Here is a 13984-nt window from a genome sequence, read left to right as displayed (position 1 = left end):
GTTCTTACCAGGCAAGGGCCTTGCCTAGTCTTCTGAGACATATTGGGGAGTGGTGCTTCAAAGAGCCACAGCTAGCACAGCAAAGATCCACAAGTGGCTCTAGAGAAGAAGAGATTGGATTTATACCCTGCCTTTCACTCAGAGTCTCAGAGCAGTTTACAATCTCCTTCCCTTCCTCTCCCCACAACAGATACCCTCTGAGGTAGGTGGGGCTGAGAGAGCTCTTCCAAAAACTGCTTTTGAGAGAACAGCTCTGAGAGAACTGTGACCCAAGGTCACCCAGCTGACTGCATGTGGAGGAGTGGGGAATCAAACCCGGATTAGAGTCTGCCACTCTTTACCACCACACCAAACTGAGTATCACTGTACTAATTATTTATTACGTTTTTATCCCACTTTTCCTCTAAGGAGCTCAGAGTTCTCCCCTCTCTCGCTTTTATTCCTCATATCAACCCTGTGAGGTACATTAGGCTGAGAGAGTGATTGACCCCACGTCATTCAGTGAGCTTCATAGCTGAACAGGGCTTTGTGTCTCACAAAGGTAAAATACAAATGGAATAAAGAGAGATTGCTCTCCTTCCCCCTCCCACAACTCCTCATGAGGCCTCAGCTGGCGATAATAAAAAGACCAATAATACCCTGTTTCCCCGAAAATAAGACCTACCCCAAAAATAAGCCCTAGCAGGATTTCTATGCATTTGTGGTGTAAGTCCTAGTGTGTCTTCTTGAGAAAAAATAAATATAAGACAGTGTCTTATTTTCGGGGAAACATGGTAATAAAAACAGTATTTGAGTGAGGTAAAAAAATCTGGGATGTTGCCAGCTTCTTAGCATGTATGTGGACTGGTGATCTCCCTGATTGTGTTTTATTGTAAAAACCCATGTGAGAGACTTCTTCCATCTGTGAGATGCTGTGTGGAGTGCCACCATGTGGCTGCAGGGAAAGACCAAGAATAGGAGCTTCCAAGTCAGCCCAAATTCTTCAGTTCAAGATTGCAGCTGCATATCCACAGACATACCAAGTGCCTGGGTTTTAAATAATCTGTCTGATCTGCAGTGGGGCTGAAGTTTGCAGAGAGCAAGAAACCAACGAATCAGAAACATGTTCTACAAATCTGCGTTGCTGCTCTGGGGGAAACTACAGCCCAGTTGAGCACTAAAATACTGTTCACTGTATAGTTTGTCTGCTGTCAGGGGGACAAATCTTTAAGGGCAGAGCATGGCTTAATAGTTCTGGATAGCCATTGAGGTGTTAGTTCTTCGGGGAATGAGGATTGTTGGGCTCTGCACTGGTATCACTATAGTCAGTGGCTTGGATCCAGTGGGGATGTTACTGTGGACAGAATGATTTCCGTCTGCAAGGCACAACTTTCTCCTGCTACAGCCCAGTGTTCCACCACCGCCCCGCCCTCCCACCATGCTATTTCTGGTGGTTTCTATCCTGTCTCCTTGGACAGATTCTTCCATCCCCGATGGCATTCCATTGGATCAAAACCACTGACTTTAAATAATTTATCTGGCTCTGCAGTAAGGCTGAAGTTTGCAGATTAAAGTAAAGAGCAAGTAGTGCAGTCATGGATGCCAGGGCTCCCTTGGGGGAAATCTGGGATTGTTACTCCTGAGACTCTAATGATGTTAGGCTTGAAGACCCTGTGTGAGATCGGGGGCAGCTCTTTCCTTGGCCCACTTTGATAGGTAGGATCTTTCTGCATCTGACATGGGTGGGCTCTTTTTACACTTCACTTAAGGATTTATTGTTTTCTTTGGACACTTCCGCAGGTGTGGCAGTGTGGGGGTCAGCTAGAGATCATCCCCTGCTCAGTGGTTGGCCACGTGTTTCGGTCGAAGAGTCCCCACACTTTCCCAAAAGGAACTCAAGTAATCTCCAGGAACCAAGTGCGCCTGGCAGAAGTCTGGATGGATGACTACAAGGAAATCTTCTACAGGAGGAACCAGCAGGCCTCCCAGATGGCTAGAGAGGTATACAGCCAGTTTTCCTTGGCAGTTGTATCTGAAGAATCAAAGGATCTGTAGCTCATGGTTCATTCTGTATGCTGAGCCTCTCTATAGTTTTGCCTTCTCTCTACATAGAGCCGCGGGGGGGCATAGCTCAGTGGCAGAGCATCCATAGCAAGTCCCAGGCTCAGAATCAGAATCGTTTTATTGTATGTGGCCATAGGCCTTCACAATATCAAACACTCTCAGAGAATTCAACCTCTATAAAACATAAAACCTGTTAAAACTACCTCAGCCTATAATATTTAAATCCAATAGACCTTTTACGAACACTAACTTAGTTGCAATGGTACTATTTGATTTATTTGCCAAGGCAAAGAGAGCCAATCTTGAAGAGATGAAGGGGTCCTCATCGGAGAGCATAAATGCCATAATCAGACAGAGGGTATAGGGCTGTCAATATCTTAGCTAAAAATTTGGCCCTAGGTTCTACATATAAAGGACAGGTCAATATCTTAGCTAAAAATTTGGCCCTAGGTTCTACATATAAAGGACAGGTCAGGATATAATGGGGAAGGTCTTCCACTGACTGCCCACATATGCAGATACAATGGTCTACTGGGGTTTTCTTATAGCGACCAGCTAGCATTTCCAAAGGCATTGTTTGAAAAACACACTGAGGTAAGGGACCTCCTGAGATTATACAAGGTTATGTTGTTTAAGAGGCTCTGGAATGATCCTTTTTAATTATTTCAAACCATGGAACAAACCTCAATTGGGAGATCAAAGCCATGGAACAAACCTCAATTGGGAGATCAAAGTGGCGTATATTAGAGCATCTTCTCTAAACATCAATTCACGTAGGTTAGTATTGTTCCCTGTATGTTGTAGCAGGTCATCCGGAATAGTGTATCTAGTAATGATATAAATAAAAAAAATCAGGGTGAGCTTTATCTTCGTCATTCAGTAGATGGTAACTAAGTTTACTGAATGTGTCTGGACTTTTTAGTTGGATTTTTTTCCAGAATTTTAAAATCATCAAGTGGGCTAAGTCCCAAGCATCTTTAGTTAAAAGGATTAGATGGGAGGTGAGATGTAAAAGATTGCATCCTGAGAGTCTTTACCAGGCAGAATAGACAACACTGACCTTGATAGACCAATGGTCTGACTCTGTATAGGGCAGATTCCTGTGTTCAGGTCCCGATTAGCAGTGAGAAGAGTTCTCCAAAGTAGTCATTCTGGGGGCAAGGAGAATAATCCCATCTGAGCATTTATTTATCGACTTTATTTATATCTTGCCTTTCTCCCCAGTGGGGACCCAAAGTGGCTTACATCATTCTCTTCCCCCTTTATCCTCACAACAGCCCTGTGTGGTAGATTAGGCTGAGAGCGGGTGACTGGCCCAAGGTCACCTAGCAAACTTCCATAGCATGAGTGGAGATTTGAACCTGGGGTTTCCAGATGCTATTTATTTATTTACTTATATATAATTTAAATGTATACACTACCCTTCTCTGAATTCACAAAGCTCAGGGCAGTTAACAACAGAAAACTGTACAATTTAAAATCCAGAAGTTAAAAATAGCTAAAAATAACATCAGATGGCACCAAAGCAATCATACAGTATGCATTCCTGTCTTGCAATAAGCAGGAAAGGCAGGGTGGGGGAGGGGAAAGGAATGCCAGATAAAGTGGTACCCATTGCTGTCCTCAACCAAAAGCCTGGCAGGACATCTCTGCCTTGCATACCCTGTGGAACTACATAAGGTCCCGCAGGGCGCAGATGTTTTTCGGCAGAGAGTTCCACCAGGCGGGAGCTAGGGCTGAAAAAGTCCTGTCTCTGGTCAAGGGCAGCCGGACGTCTTTAGGGCTAGTCTGACACTTTAACCACTGCACCATGCTGGTTCTCATTTCCCATTTCCCTCACAATCACAGCTTTTGCTAGAAGGTAGAGATACTCTGAAGAAACCTTCAAGCCTGTCCCGTGCCTACTAGGAGGCTACTCTGGGACTCCCAAGTTCCGAGAGCCGCTCCATTCATACAAAGAAACACATGTGAAAGTATGGTGGTGTTTTATATGAAATTAGAACATTGACCTGCCAAGTTCAGTGCTGTGTACGCCAAGGCAATGGATTTCCAGCCAGGCTGTCAGGCAGAGAGATGGGTCTTTTCCTGTTCCTGCTCCCGGAAATCCTTTAACAGGAAGTGCCAGGGATTAAATCTGGGGCCTGCTTCATGCTACGCATGTGCTTTCCCCATCAGCCAATTCTGGTGGAGCTTTGCCAGATGATGGGGACCTGCGGTGGTGTAGATGGGAGAGCAACTTGGAGGCACTACCATTTTGGAGATTCTGGAGCCAAGCCCCGTCCCTGGAAACAGGTTCCAGAGCTGAGTCCTGACAATGTCTTCCTCAGATTGAACCCTCAGAGGGACCAAATTGCAGAATGAAGATGGCCGTTTCCAAGTAGTTCTTCCTACAAACGGGCCTTTTAAGGGAGATCGGGTTTGCTCCGTGCAGCGAGTGGGATTTTGGAGGCAGATAAGACTGCTGATGTCACTTCGTAAACTGCAGATGTGCTGTTGCTTTTCTAGAAGACGTATGGAGACATCACGGCACGATTTGAACTGAAGGAGCGGCTGCACTGCAAGAATTTCACCTGGTATCTGCAAACCGTTTATCCTGAGATCTTCATTCCAGACCTGACTCCAGCTTTCTATGGAGCTGTAAGTGTGAATGAAGCTGGTTTGGTTCCCCCTTTCCTGTGTCTAACAATTACCTTGCAGGACCATAGCAAAGGTCTCTGTAGCCTAACGCTTTGTCGCCCAAGATCAGCTGAATGCCATGGGTGTGTGCATGTAAGACCCCGGTTATTTCCTTCCAGACAGAGACATACTCTTACAATGCAGAATCTCCATTTCCAGGAGTTAATGGTGAAGGGGAACTGATGGACCTTTTTTTTTGTATGTACCTAATCCTTGGGGGGGGGGGAGGCTAAATTAAGAGCATGTGTACACTACTGATTATAATCAGCTTCAAACCTGTGGCTCCAAAGAACTCCCACACAGTTCTCAATATCCTCCACGTGGTTCTGTGGAGGAAGCCATGCTGGTTAAAAACTGGTTTCAAGCTGAGTGAAATTTGCAATTATGCTTGCTTCAGCAACTTCTGTTTGTAGGAAATAATACATCCTTTAGTTTGTCTGAAACCTGTCGAGCCATATGCATTATGAGCACGGTAAGTGCCCTGGAGTCACTCCACATCATCGTTTTAAGATGGCCATATCAGTTGTCTTTTTCAAAAGTCACAAACTCTCTGCTGCATAAGCTCTTTTTAAAATAGGCCTAACCTCTCCAGCCATGAGTTTCTCACAAACATGGCAGTATCCTTTCAGGATACTGTACTCTAAATGTAAGTACATCATGATTGTACTTAAGGGAGGAAGGTCTGTAGCTCGGCAGTTCGAGACCCGAGTTGCCGCGTGATGGAGTGAGCTCCCATCTCTGGCCCCAGCTCCTGCCAACCTAGCAGTTTAAAAACAAAAAATTGCAAGTAGGTAGATAGGTACCGCTTTGGTGGGAAGGTAACAGTGTTCCGTGCGCCTCGGTGTTTAGTCATGCCGGCCACATGACCACGGAAATGTCTTCGGACAGCGCTGGCTCTTCGGATTGGAAATGGAGATGGGCACCACCCCCTAGAGTCAGATTCAGCTAGCTTTTGAGCAACTGAATCCTTTACAAACGATATAGGTAATCCTGAATGCATGAGAGGGGAAGACCCAAGTAGACCCAACATGAGGATGTCTACTGACTGGCTCTCAAAAAATATTGGTCCCCAGGTAACACTCTGTGCCTCCCTCTCAATTTCGTCCCCCCCCCAAAGATACAGATATAAAGCTGAGGTGCTGTAGCCTTATAGGCCGCTGGAATGGGATGTTCTCTGACTTCTGTCTCTAAGTGTGCAGGCATCACCTGGGCAGTGGAAGGGATATGCCTGCTTGCTTGGCTGCCACATCCCACATGCCCCTCAAAGACCCACCCCACCCTCCTCTTATTGGGTATCATGCCGGATCTGGCCATTGAGAGCGGATTGTAATGATTCTGTTGAGTGCAACACAAACAGTGTGAGAGATTGAGTAGCAGAAGTGAGCAAATACATGGCGGGGGAGGGAACTGCATGTGGCGGAAATGGAAAACCTAACCCCTATTCAACATGCCTGATAATATTTACCCAGGTAGGGCTGAGAGTGGCTCACTGTTGGAACTGACTCAAGTCCCACACAATGTGTTTGGTGTTCTGTAATTTTTTTCCTCCAGTCCAATATTTATTGAAGGGCTGGTATCCACTATCTTCGAATGATAGGTTGAAAATCCAAAATATGATCTTGGGCCCTTCCTTCAACTAGGTTTAAGATTGTGCTGGAAATAATGTTTTTTTTTAAAAAAAAAACGTGTTCATAAAAGTTAATCTAGCTTGCTAAATTCTTATCATCTTAAAGGTGTGTTCTGTATTCATATAACAAAGAACCGTGTTGGTTGATTCTTCTTGTTTAATTTTATAATGAAAAGAGCATCCTCTTCTACTGACTGGGAAGGGAATGTGCCCGTAAGGCCCTTCTGCCTTTCTTGGAGCAGCAGTGTTGGAGGGAGCAGGCAACAATTCAGAAAGAGACAAGGCGGTTTGGCAGGTGGGAGATGAGAGGCTTGTATCCCTCCATTGCCCTGCTCTCTCTGCTTACTGATATTCATTGATTTCTACCACCCCCTTATTTAGCATCAATGAGTTTTGAGAAGTCAAGCCCCTTTTCTCCTAGGAAAGGCTTATACCTTGGTCAAAATTGGTGGACAGTGTACACACTTGATTGTTTTTTGTATGTCGAGTAATTCTCTGTTTCGGTTAAAACGTATGTGCAAGCTGAATGTATGATACATACCCCATGTTTATCCCGGTACGGGGTCCCCAGTTTCATTGGTAAGGTGAACATGCATTGGCTTTCTTACAAACAGATGTCTGAACATGCAGGCAGGCTGTGTGTGCATTCACTGTAATGTGAGATTAATACTTCCTTTGTTAACCAGAAAGTGATCGTGGTCACTTTGTCAATATTTAATTTCTCTGCTTGTAGACTCTGTCTTCGTCTTCCTCTGTACTCTCCTCCTGCCCCTCCCTTCAACCTATTCGTAATTTGAAAACGTAGTGGATCGCTTACCAAAAAAACAAAAAAATCCTCAAGGAGTTGGAGAAAGAGGGAATGGAAGTGCAGGAATTCCATCCCTGATTAACTTTTTTGCCATTGGAGCTCTGTCTCGGCGCACCTTCCTGGTCTCCATCTTAAGTGGAAGCAGGGTGGCCTTGATTAGGATCACCTTTGTTTCCGGGAAGGTATCTTGTCAAAATGAAAACACACTCTAGAATCCTGAAGGGAATGGCATTTTGTTTGTAAGCTGGTCTCAATTAATGGGTGGAGTACATTGCAAGAGGATGTTCATAAACACGCTGACGGAGAAGAGAAATTGCATGGAATTGTGGTGAACGAACATGGGACCAGGTACTCTTCTCGATGCATGTTGTATGCATTGTTGCCAAAAGTGGCAGGAGAAGATTGCAGAGGAAGAGACTGCACTGGAGCCTCCGCCTGCGCTCTGGCACTGCCTAGAGATAGGCCCTTAATGGTTTTTGGTTTATATGCTTGCAGATTAGAAATGAAGGTGCCAAACGCTGCTTGGATGTTGGCGAAAACAATCATGGAGGGAAGCCACTGATCATGTATCCCTGCCATGGCATGGGAGGCAACCAGGTATGGAGTTTGTGCAGCTATTCAAGGGCCTTCCAACCCCTGCCATGCACGCACGCATGCATATATGCACACTGGTTCCTACTCCATCAAAAGGAGGGAAGTCCAAGTTCAGGACAAAGAACCCAGGAACTGAAACCAAAGATGCATCCCCGTTTTCCCTCCTGTAGTTGGGTCTCTGACCAGTACATACAGAAATTCAGCAGAATTATGAATGAGTAGGTTACTACTCAAGTTGTTAAGACGCTGAACTGTGGGCTGTGGAAGGTCGGTAGTTCAGCGGTTCGAGACCCGAGTGTGCCGCATGATGGAGTGAGCTCCCGTCTCTAGTTCCAGCTCCTGCCAACCTAGTAGTTCGAAAGCAAGAAATTGCAAGTAGATAAATAGTTACCACACAGCGTTCCATGCGCCTTGGTGTTTAGTCATGCCGGCCACATGACCACGGAAACGTTTTCGGACAGCGCTGGCTCTTTGGCTTGGAAACGGAGATGAGCACCGCAACCCTAGAGTCGGATTCGACTGGCTTTCGAGCAAGGGAACCTTTACCTTTTTAGATTACTATTGCTGAGGTGCTTTGGGTTAGTTTTAGATGCATCACATGAACCAAGGCAAACAGCATTAAATGCTCCTGTAGAGATAGTGCAGGAAAACGTTCATTTCCTGTAATTTTCCTAACAAAGTGTTAAATGCAAGTATGAACCTATGTTTCTGTTTGTGCTAAAAAAATACCACCTTCAATTTTAACAAAATAATAATAGCCAGTTTCAATGGAGTTTGTTTTCTCTCCATCGCTGTATATGTATATATTCTTTTTTGGTTTCAGTATTTTGAATACACATCCCAGAGAGACCTCCGGCACAACATTGGCAAGCAACTCTGCCTCCGATCCAAAATAGGACCCGTGGAGTTAGGCGACTGCCACTACATAGGGAAACACTCCCATGTGCCTGAAAATGAAGAATGGGAACTGACCAACGTAAGTTTACATGTAGATTTCAGAAGTCTCATATGCCTCTTGAGTGTGCATATTTCTGCATACCACCAATACTCTGCCATTTACCAGAGAGAGCCAGTGTGGTGTAGTGGACACCCAGGCTTGAATTCCCACTAGTGCCATGGATGCCTGCTGGGCGACCTTGGGCCAATCACACACTCTCAGCCTAACCTACCTCACAAGGTTGTGGTGAGGATAAAATGAACGAGAGGAGAACGACATAAGCTGCTCTGGGTGTCCATTGGGGAGAAAGGTGAGGTACAAATGAATTAAATAAATAGCTAAAAATATATACATTACTAGGCTATAGCCACATCTGTGGCCTGTTTCAAAGCACTGATAAGGTAGTGCCATTGCACCTTTTCCAGTTTGATGTAGTGGTTAGGAGTGCAGACTCTACTCTGGGAGAACTGGGTTTGATTCCCCACTCCTGCACATGCAGCTGCTGGTGTGACCTTGGGTCAGTTACAAGTTATTTCAGAGCTGCTCTCTCACAAGCAGTTTTCGAAAGAGATCTCTCAGCCCCACCTACCTCACAGGGTGTCTGTTGTGGGGAGGGGAAGGGAAAGGAGATTGTAAGCCACTCTGAAACTCCTTCAGGTATTGAAGGGTGGGGTATAAATCCAATCTCTTCTTCCTTTCTGTTTCTGAAATTCCTGTCCAGAAAATGGAGCAATTCTTCTGGTGGCTGCAGCTAGGAGTGATTTTGGGGTCTGCTAGTGCACCAGGGCTGCTATATCAAAAGTGGCTCTGCAAATTGGTGGGGGTGGGGGAGTCCCCTTTCATTTTGCCCCAGCTTTCACCTTGGTAAGGCAATACATGTATTTGCACTAGCTTGAGTGACATTTATAAAAGACTATTCATAGAGGCTATCAGTTGTTATTAGCCCTAGAAGTTAAATCAATGACGGGCAGTCAAGTTGGCAAATTGCTGATCCTCCAGTGGCGTGTAAGTGCCGTAAGCTATCCCCATGGTAACCAGACACTGGGAAGCAGGAGACAGGAGCAAGAGGAGCCTTTGAATGTTAACATATAGGGAAGGGGAGACGTGACCCCAGTCCTCTCGAGGCGATTCCTACGAAGGCCAAGTGGTGGCAGTGGTGTACCAAAAGAGGGAGAGAAGAAGCCCTCTAAGGGTCTGGAAAGCCAGGAGGGGGTGGCACAGCACCAGGCAGAGATCTGAATGGCTGCTGGAGCACAGATGCTCTGAAGGGCAAGGGGGAGCAGTGCCCGTGGGTCAGTTGGCCTGTTCCACCACACCTTCCATGTACAGATTTCTGCATAGAACCACATGCTGGGGGCAAGCAGCAAGAGATGGTTGCTGACGTTCCCAGTGTTAGAGCATATGCTTTACTTGCAGAAGGTTCGATCCCTGGCATCACCAATTTAAGGATCTCTGGTAGCAGGAGGGGATGCCTTTTTCCCTGCCTGTGACCTTGAGAACTGGTCCCAGTGAGAACGGACACTAAGGAGCTAGGGCCTGACTCATTGTAAGCTAGCTTTCTGTCTGTCTCCGTATTGCATTTTTATCCTTTCTGTCCTCTTGGGTGCTCAGGACAGGTTGCTTCCACACAGAGTTATTTGGTCCACCACCACCCCCCCCCCGCAAAAGCAGCATTTTTCTTAATTTAGTCTTTCCACCGTGCATTCACCCACCTTCTGGGTTTCCCCCGGCTCTGCTGCAGATTTCCCTAAACTTGCTTTGGTACAGTCTTACCAGGAAGACTATACCCCAAAGCAGGTGTGATCCTTGGGTAAAGTGTGGGTGGGCAAGGATAAAACATCCTAGTGATATTGTCACTAGCAATTATTTAGCAGCCAAATATCTGCTGAAGAGGGGAGGAACATAAGAACATAAGAGATGCCAATGTTGGATCAGGCCAAAGGCCCATCCAGTCCAACACTCTGTATCACACAGTGGCCAGAAATACCAGGTGCCATCAAGAGGTCCAACAGTGGGGCCAGGAAACTAGAAGCCCTCCCACTGTTGACCCCCCCAAGCACCAAGAAGACAGAGCATCACTCGCCCCAGAGTCCCTATCTATACCTTGTGGCTAATAGCCACTGATGGACCTCTGCTCCATATGCTTATCTAATTCCCTTTTGAAGCCGTCCATGCTTGTAGCCGCCACCACTTCCTGTGGCAGTGAATTCCACGTGTTAATCACTCTTTGGGTGAAGAAGTACTTCCTTTTATCCGCTCTAACCCGACCGCTCAGCAATTTCATGGAGTGCCCACGAGTTCTTGTATTGTGAGAAAGGGAGAAAAGTATCTCTTTCTCTACCTGCTCTTTCCCATGCATAATCTTATAAACCTCAATCATGTCTCTGTGCAGCGCCGATGAGAGCAAAGTGAGGAATCATTCGTGTATGGCAGCAACTCTGGGTCTCCCGTCCTTCATTTTGTCCTCACAACATCCTCATGAAGCTATCTTGAGATGGAACAAATAGCAATAAGGCCCATCAGCCAGCTACGTGGCTGAGCAGAGATTTGTTACTGGTCTTCCTGGTGCTAGTCTGACACTCTTGCCATAACACCGCACTGTCATGCCATATTTGTGAGTGTTCAGGGACAGCTCCAGGTTTCTGTGGGCCCTGGGTGACAAGAGTATAACGGTATCCCCTTTCCCCTGTTGGTACAGAACATTTCTCCTCTAACCACACCCTTTCCGTTTGACCCTTACCCATTTTAATTTGTTTGCTCTGGTAAAGAGAAATTATGCAAATTTTGTTTTCTTGACTACCTTTTATTACTTTGCGTAAAACCAGAGAGAGAAAAATTATGCCTTCCATGGGTTTTTTTTTAGACCTGGTCAATAAAATTGGTGTCACTTGTATAAATATTTGTGCAAAATATTTTTCTGGAGGAGCCCGGGTCTCAGGGTCTGCAGAAACGTTTCTCTACCCTCATCATCATAAATGAGGGGACTAATCCACATCCATCCAAAATGCTTAAGCAACTGAACAGTCCCAATGTACAGAATATTTTCATTAGCTGTCATCCAATAGAAAGACGGGAACTTAATTGTATCACTCAACACCGATCAAAGGATCCATAACTTAGCTAATACAAGGGGGGAAAAACTTATTTGTAATGCTGAGAAATGCTTCATTTTTTTTAAAACTAAGAGTTACATTTTTGATGCTACAAATTTAACCCTACAACAAATACCACAATCCAAATCTTTAATTATTGTCTTATACGTAAGTACTGTTTTTAAAATTGACTTGTGTTTTTTTAACTGCTTGCTGCCTCAATTGGATGCAAAGATGCCAAAGCATATTTCTTGTCTGTGTGTACCCATCATGATCAAGATGCGTACTATGGAAAGCGCCTCTAATGCATCAGGCAGTTGTGGCGACGGCAGCAAAACAGATTTGACAGCATCTGCACAAGCACGCCAATGTGTTCAGAGCTGTCTGAATCACAGCTCTGGGGGTCAGTTGTGGCAAATGCTATAATACTAATAATACTTTCGATTTATTAATCGCTTTCCCCACAAGTGGTTTACAGTTACTCTTTAGACAGGGGACTAACAATGTTTCATAGGGGATAGGGAAGACAACATATAATTCATTTTAATTGCACATGCTGTAACTGCACGGTGGAAACGTTTCTGGCTTGGCTCAGTCATGTCCCAAACGGCTGCGTCGACCGGCTTGATGACGTTGGGGGTTCAGGACCCGTATGTCGTGTCGCCACGCTGACACCGCCTGGCCGGAGCATCCCACTGCAGGGATTTTTCGTAGCCGAGTAGATTCTTCCGTCTTCCGGATCCTGGACCAGGTCGTTCCCAACCGACAGCTAACACCTTCCCAGAGGGGAGTTGGTGTGCCCACCCTCTCTAAGGAGTGGTTCCCATTTTATCTACTCACCGAGGCTTTCGAATCACCTTCCCAGCATTTTGTTGCTCTAGAATGTGACAGAATATTAAAAAATATATATCCTTTGCTGGAGAGAACAATCTTCAGCATGCACCATTGTGGGGAGCACCAGGTACAAAGAACACCTGAGGTCTTTATTTCCAGAACAGTAGCTTATGCTCCTTGGGTACCATTGGCCGCAAGAATCCACACTTTCTGTCACCCTGTCCAACACAGTGCTTGCAAGACCTTTTCCTGTTGTATCTGTGACACGTAGAAAATCTTTAAAAATGTCCTTGATTCACACTGACTTGCCGTTAACAAAGAGAGGGACAGTGTGTGTGATCGGAGTGGGCTAATTGTCCCTTGGCACGGGCTTAGCAGATGTCTGCTTTCTCAAATAGTCCGTCACCATAAAGTAAGGAAGTTGCCATTGCCCTCTTTACTGTGGTGTGACGTTTGCAATGTGAAAAAAGAAACTCAGTTATTTCACAGCAAAGGTAGGCCTCAGCAGCTGCCCCACCCTGCCCACTTATTGACACCAGCACCACCTAGTCACTTGTTGTGTGACAGCTGTCAGGGGACAGAATGCTAGATTAAATTATTTTTCTTTCCTTTCCAAGGATCACCTGATTAAGAATGTGGCATCTAATAAGTGTCTGTCTGGAAGAGGCGAGCATCCTTCCATGGTTTCCTGCAACCCTGCAGATTCTTATCAACTTTGGTACTTCAGCTAAAGTGGTCCAGGGAAGACCCACGCAGCACGAGCAAAGGCCTTTCGCCGGTGAACTCATGTGGAGGCTTCCGTTTTCTCCCTCTCAGGCCCTCGAGAAAATGGGGGGTTAAAATCCAAGAGAAGAGAAAAGGGGATCCATTTGAAACACACAGCGTAACCGCATGCCTTTAACAGACTCTCGTGTGCCTTTCGGAATGGGATTGTCTGAGAAACCACAGCCCGCCTGGGGCCATACCGAATGTTTTTCTTTAGTCAAAGTTAGAAGCAGGTGTATATCTCTGTGTGTGTGTTTTTACTCTTTAGAGTATCGTAAGTAACTGAGGCTCCATATTGTGAGAAAGACAACATCAGTGAATTATCCTAAGCTAGATTTTTTAAAAAGCCCTTTGATATGAGAAATAAATACTTCTTAATTTGCATTCTGGGAGCAATGTAGAAAGTAGCACCTTGACAACCAACTACAGAGCCTATCCAAAGGAATAAGCGTCTCTGTAGGATATTTGGGGCGGGGGGGGGGGAGAACCTGATGCCAAAGATAAGGACTCTTGTCTCTGTTACATAGGAATTGCATTTTTCTGATAGATAGTTCTGGGCTTCGTAAAGAGGAACAACCTTTAATTGCTAGGGAAGCGTCTATGGGGAG

The 13984-nt window shown here is 45.5% G+C and overlaps 1 protein-coding gene across 1 annotated transcript in view; it reads left to right on the top strand.

Annotated features, from left to right (window-relative positions):
- GALNT6 (polypeptide N-acetylgalactosaminyltransferase 6) overlaps positions 1–13558 on the top strand; it is a 97488-nt gene extending 83930 nt beyond the window's left edge. Inside the window, exons 7-11 of the mRNA XM_015407692.1 lie at positions 1780–1980; positions 4549–4680; positions 7650–7751; positions 8572–8724; positions 13229–13558. Coding sequence (XP_015263178.1) covers positions 1780–1980; positions 4549–4680; positions 7650–7751; positions 8572–8724; positions 13229–13342 — 702 coding nt within the window. The 3' untranslated portion in view covers positions 13343–13558. The remainder of the gene's footprint in view (positions 1–1779; positions 1981–4548; positions 4681–7649; positions 7752–8571; positions 8725–13228) is intronic.
- The last annotated feature ends 426 nt before the right edge of the window (positions 13559–13984 follow it).

Source organism: Gekko japonicus, unplaced genomic scaffold, assembly GCF_001447785.1.
Source record: "Gekko japonicus isolate JY-2015 unplaced genomic scaffold, Gekko_japonicus_V1.1 scaffold1692, whole genome shotgun sequence".
Classification (NCBI taxonomy): domain Eukaryota; kingdom Metazoa; phylum Chordata; class Lepidosauria; order Squamata; family Gekkonidae; genus Gekko; species Gekko japonicus.
Note: the sequence above shows the minus strand (reverse complement) of the source record. Positions and strands in the feature narration are given on the sequence as shown.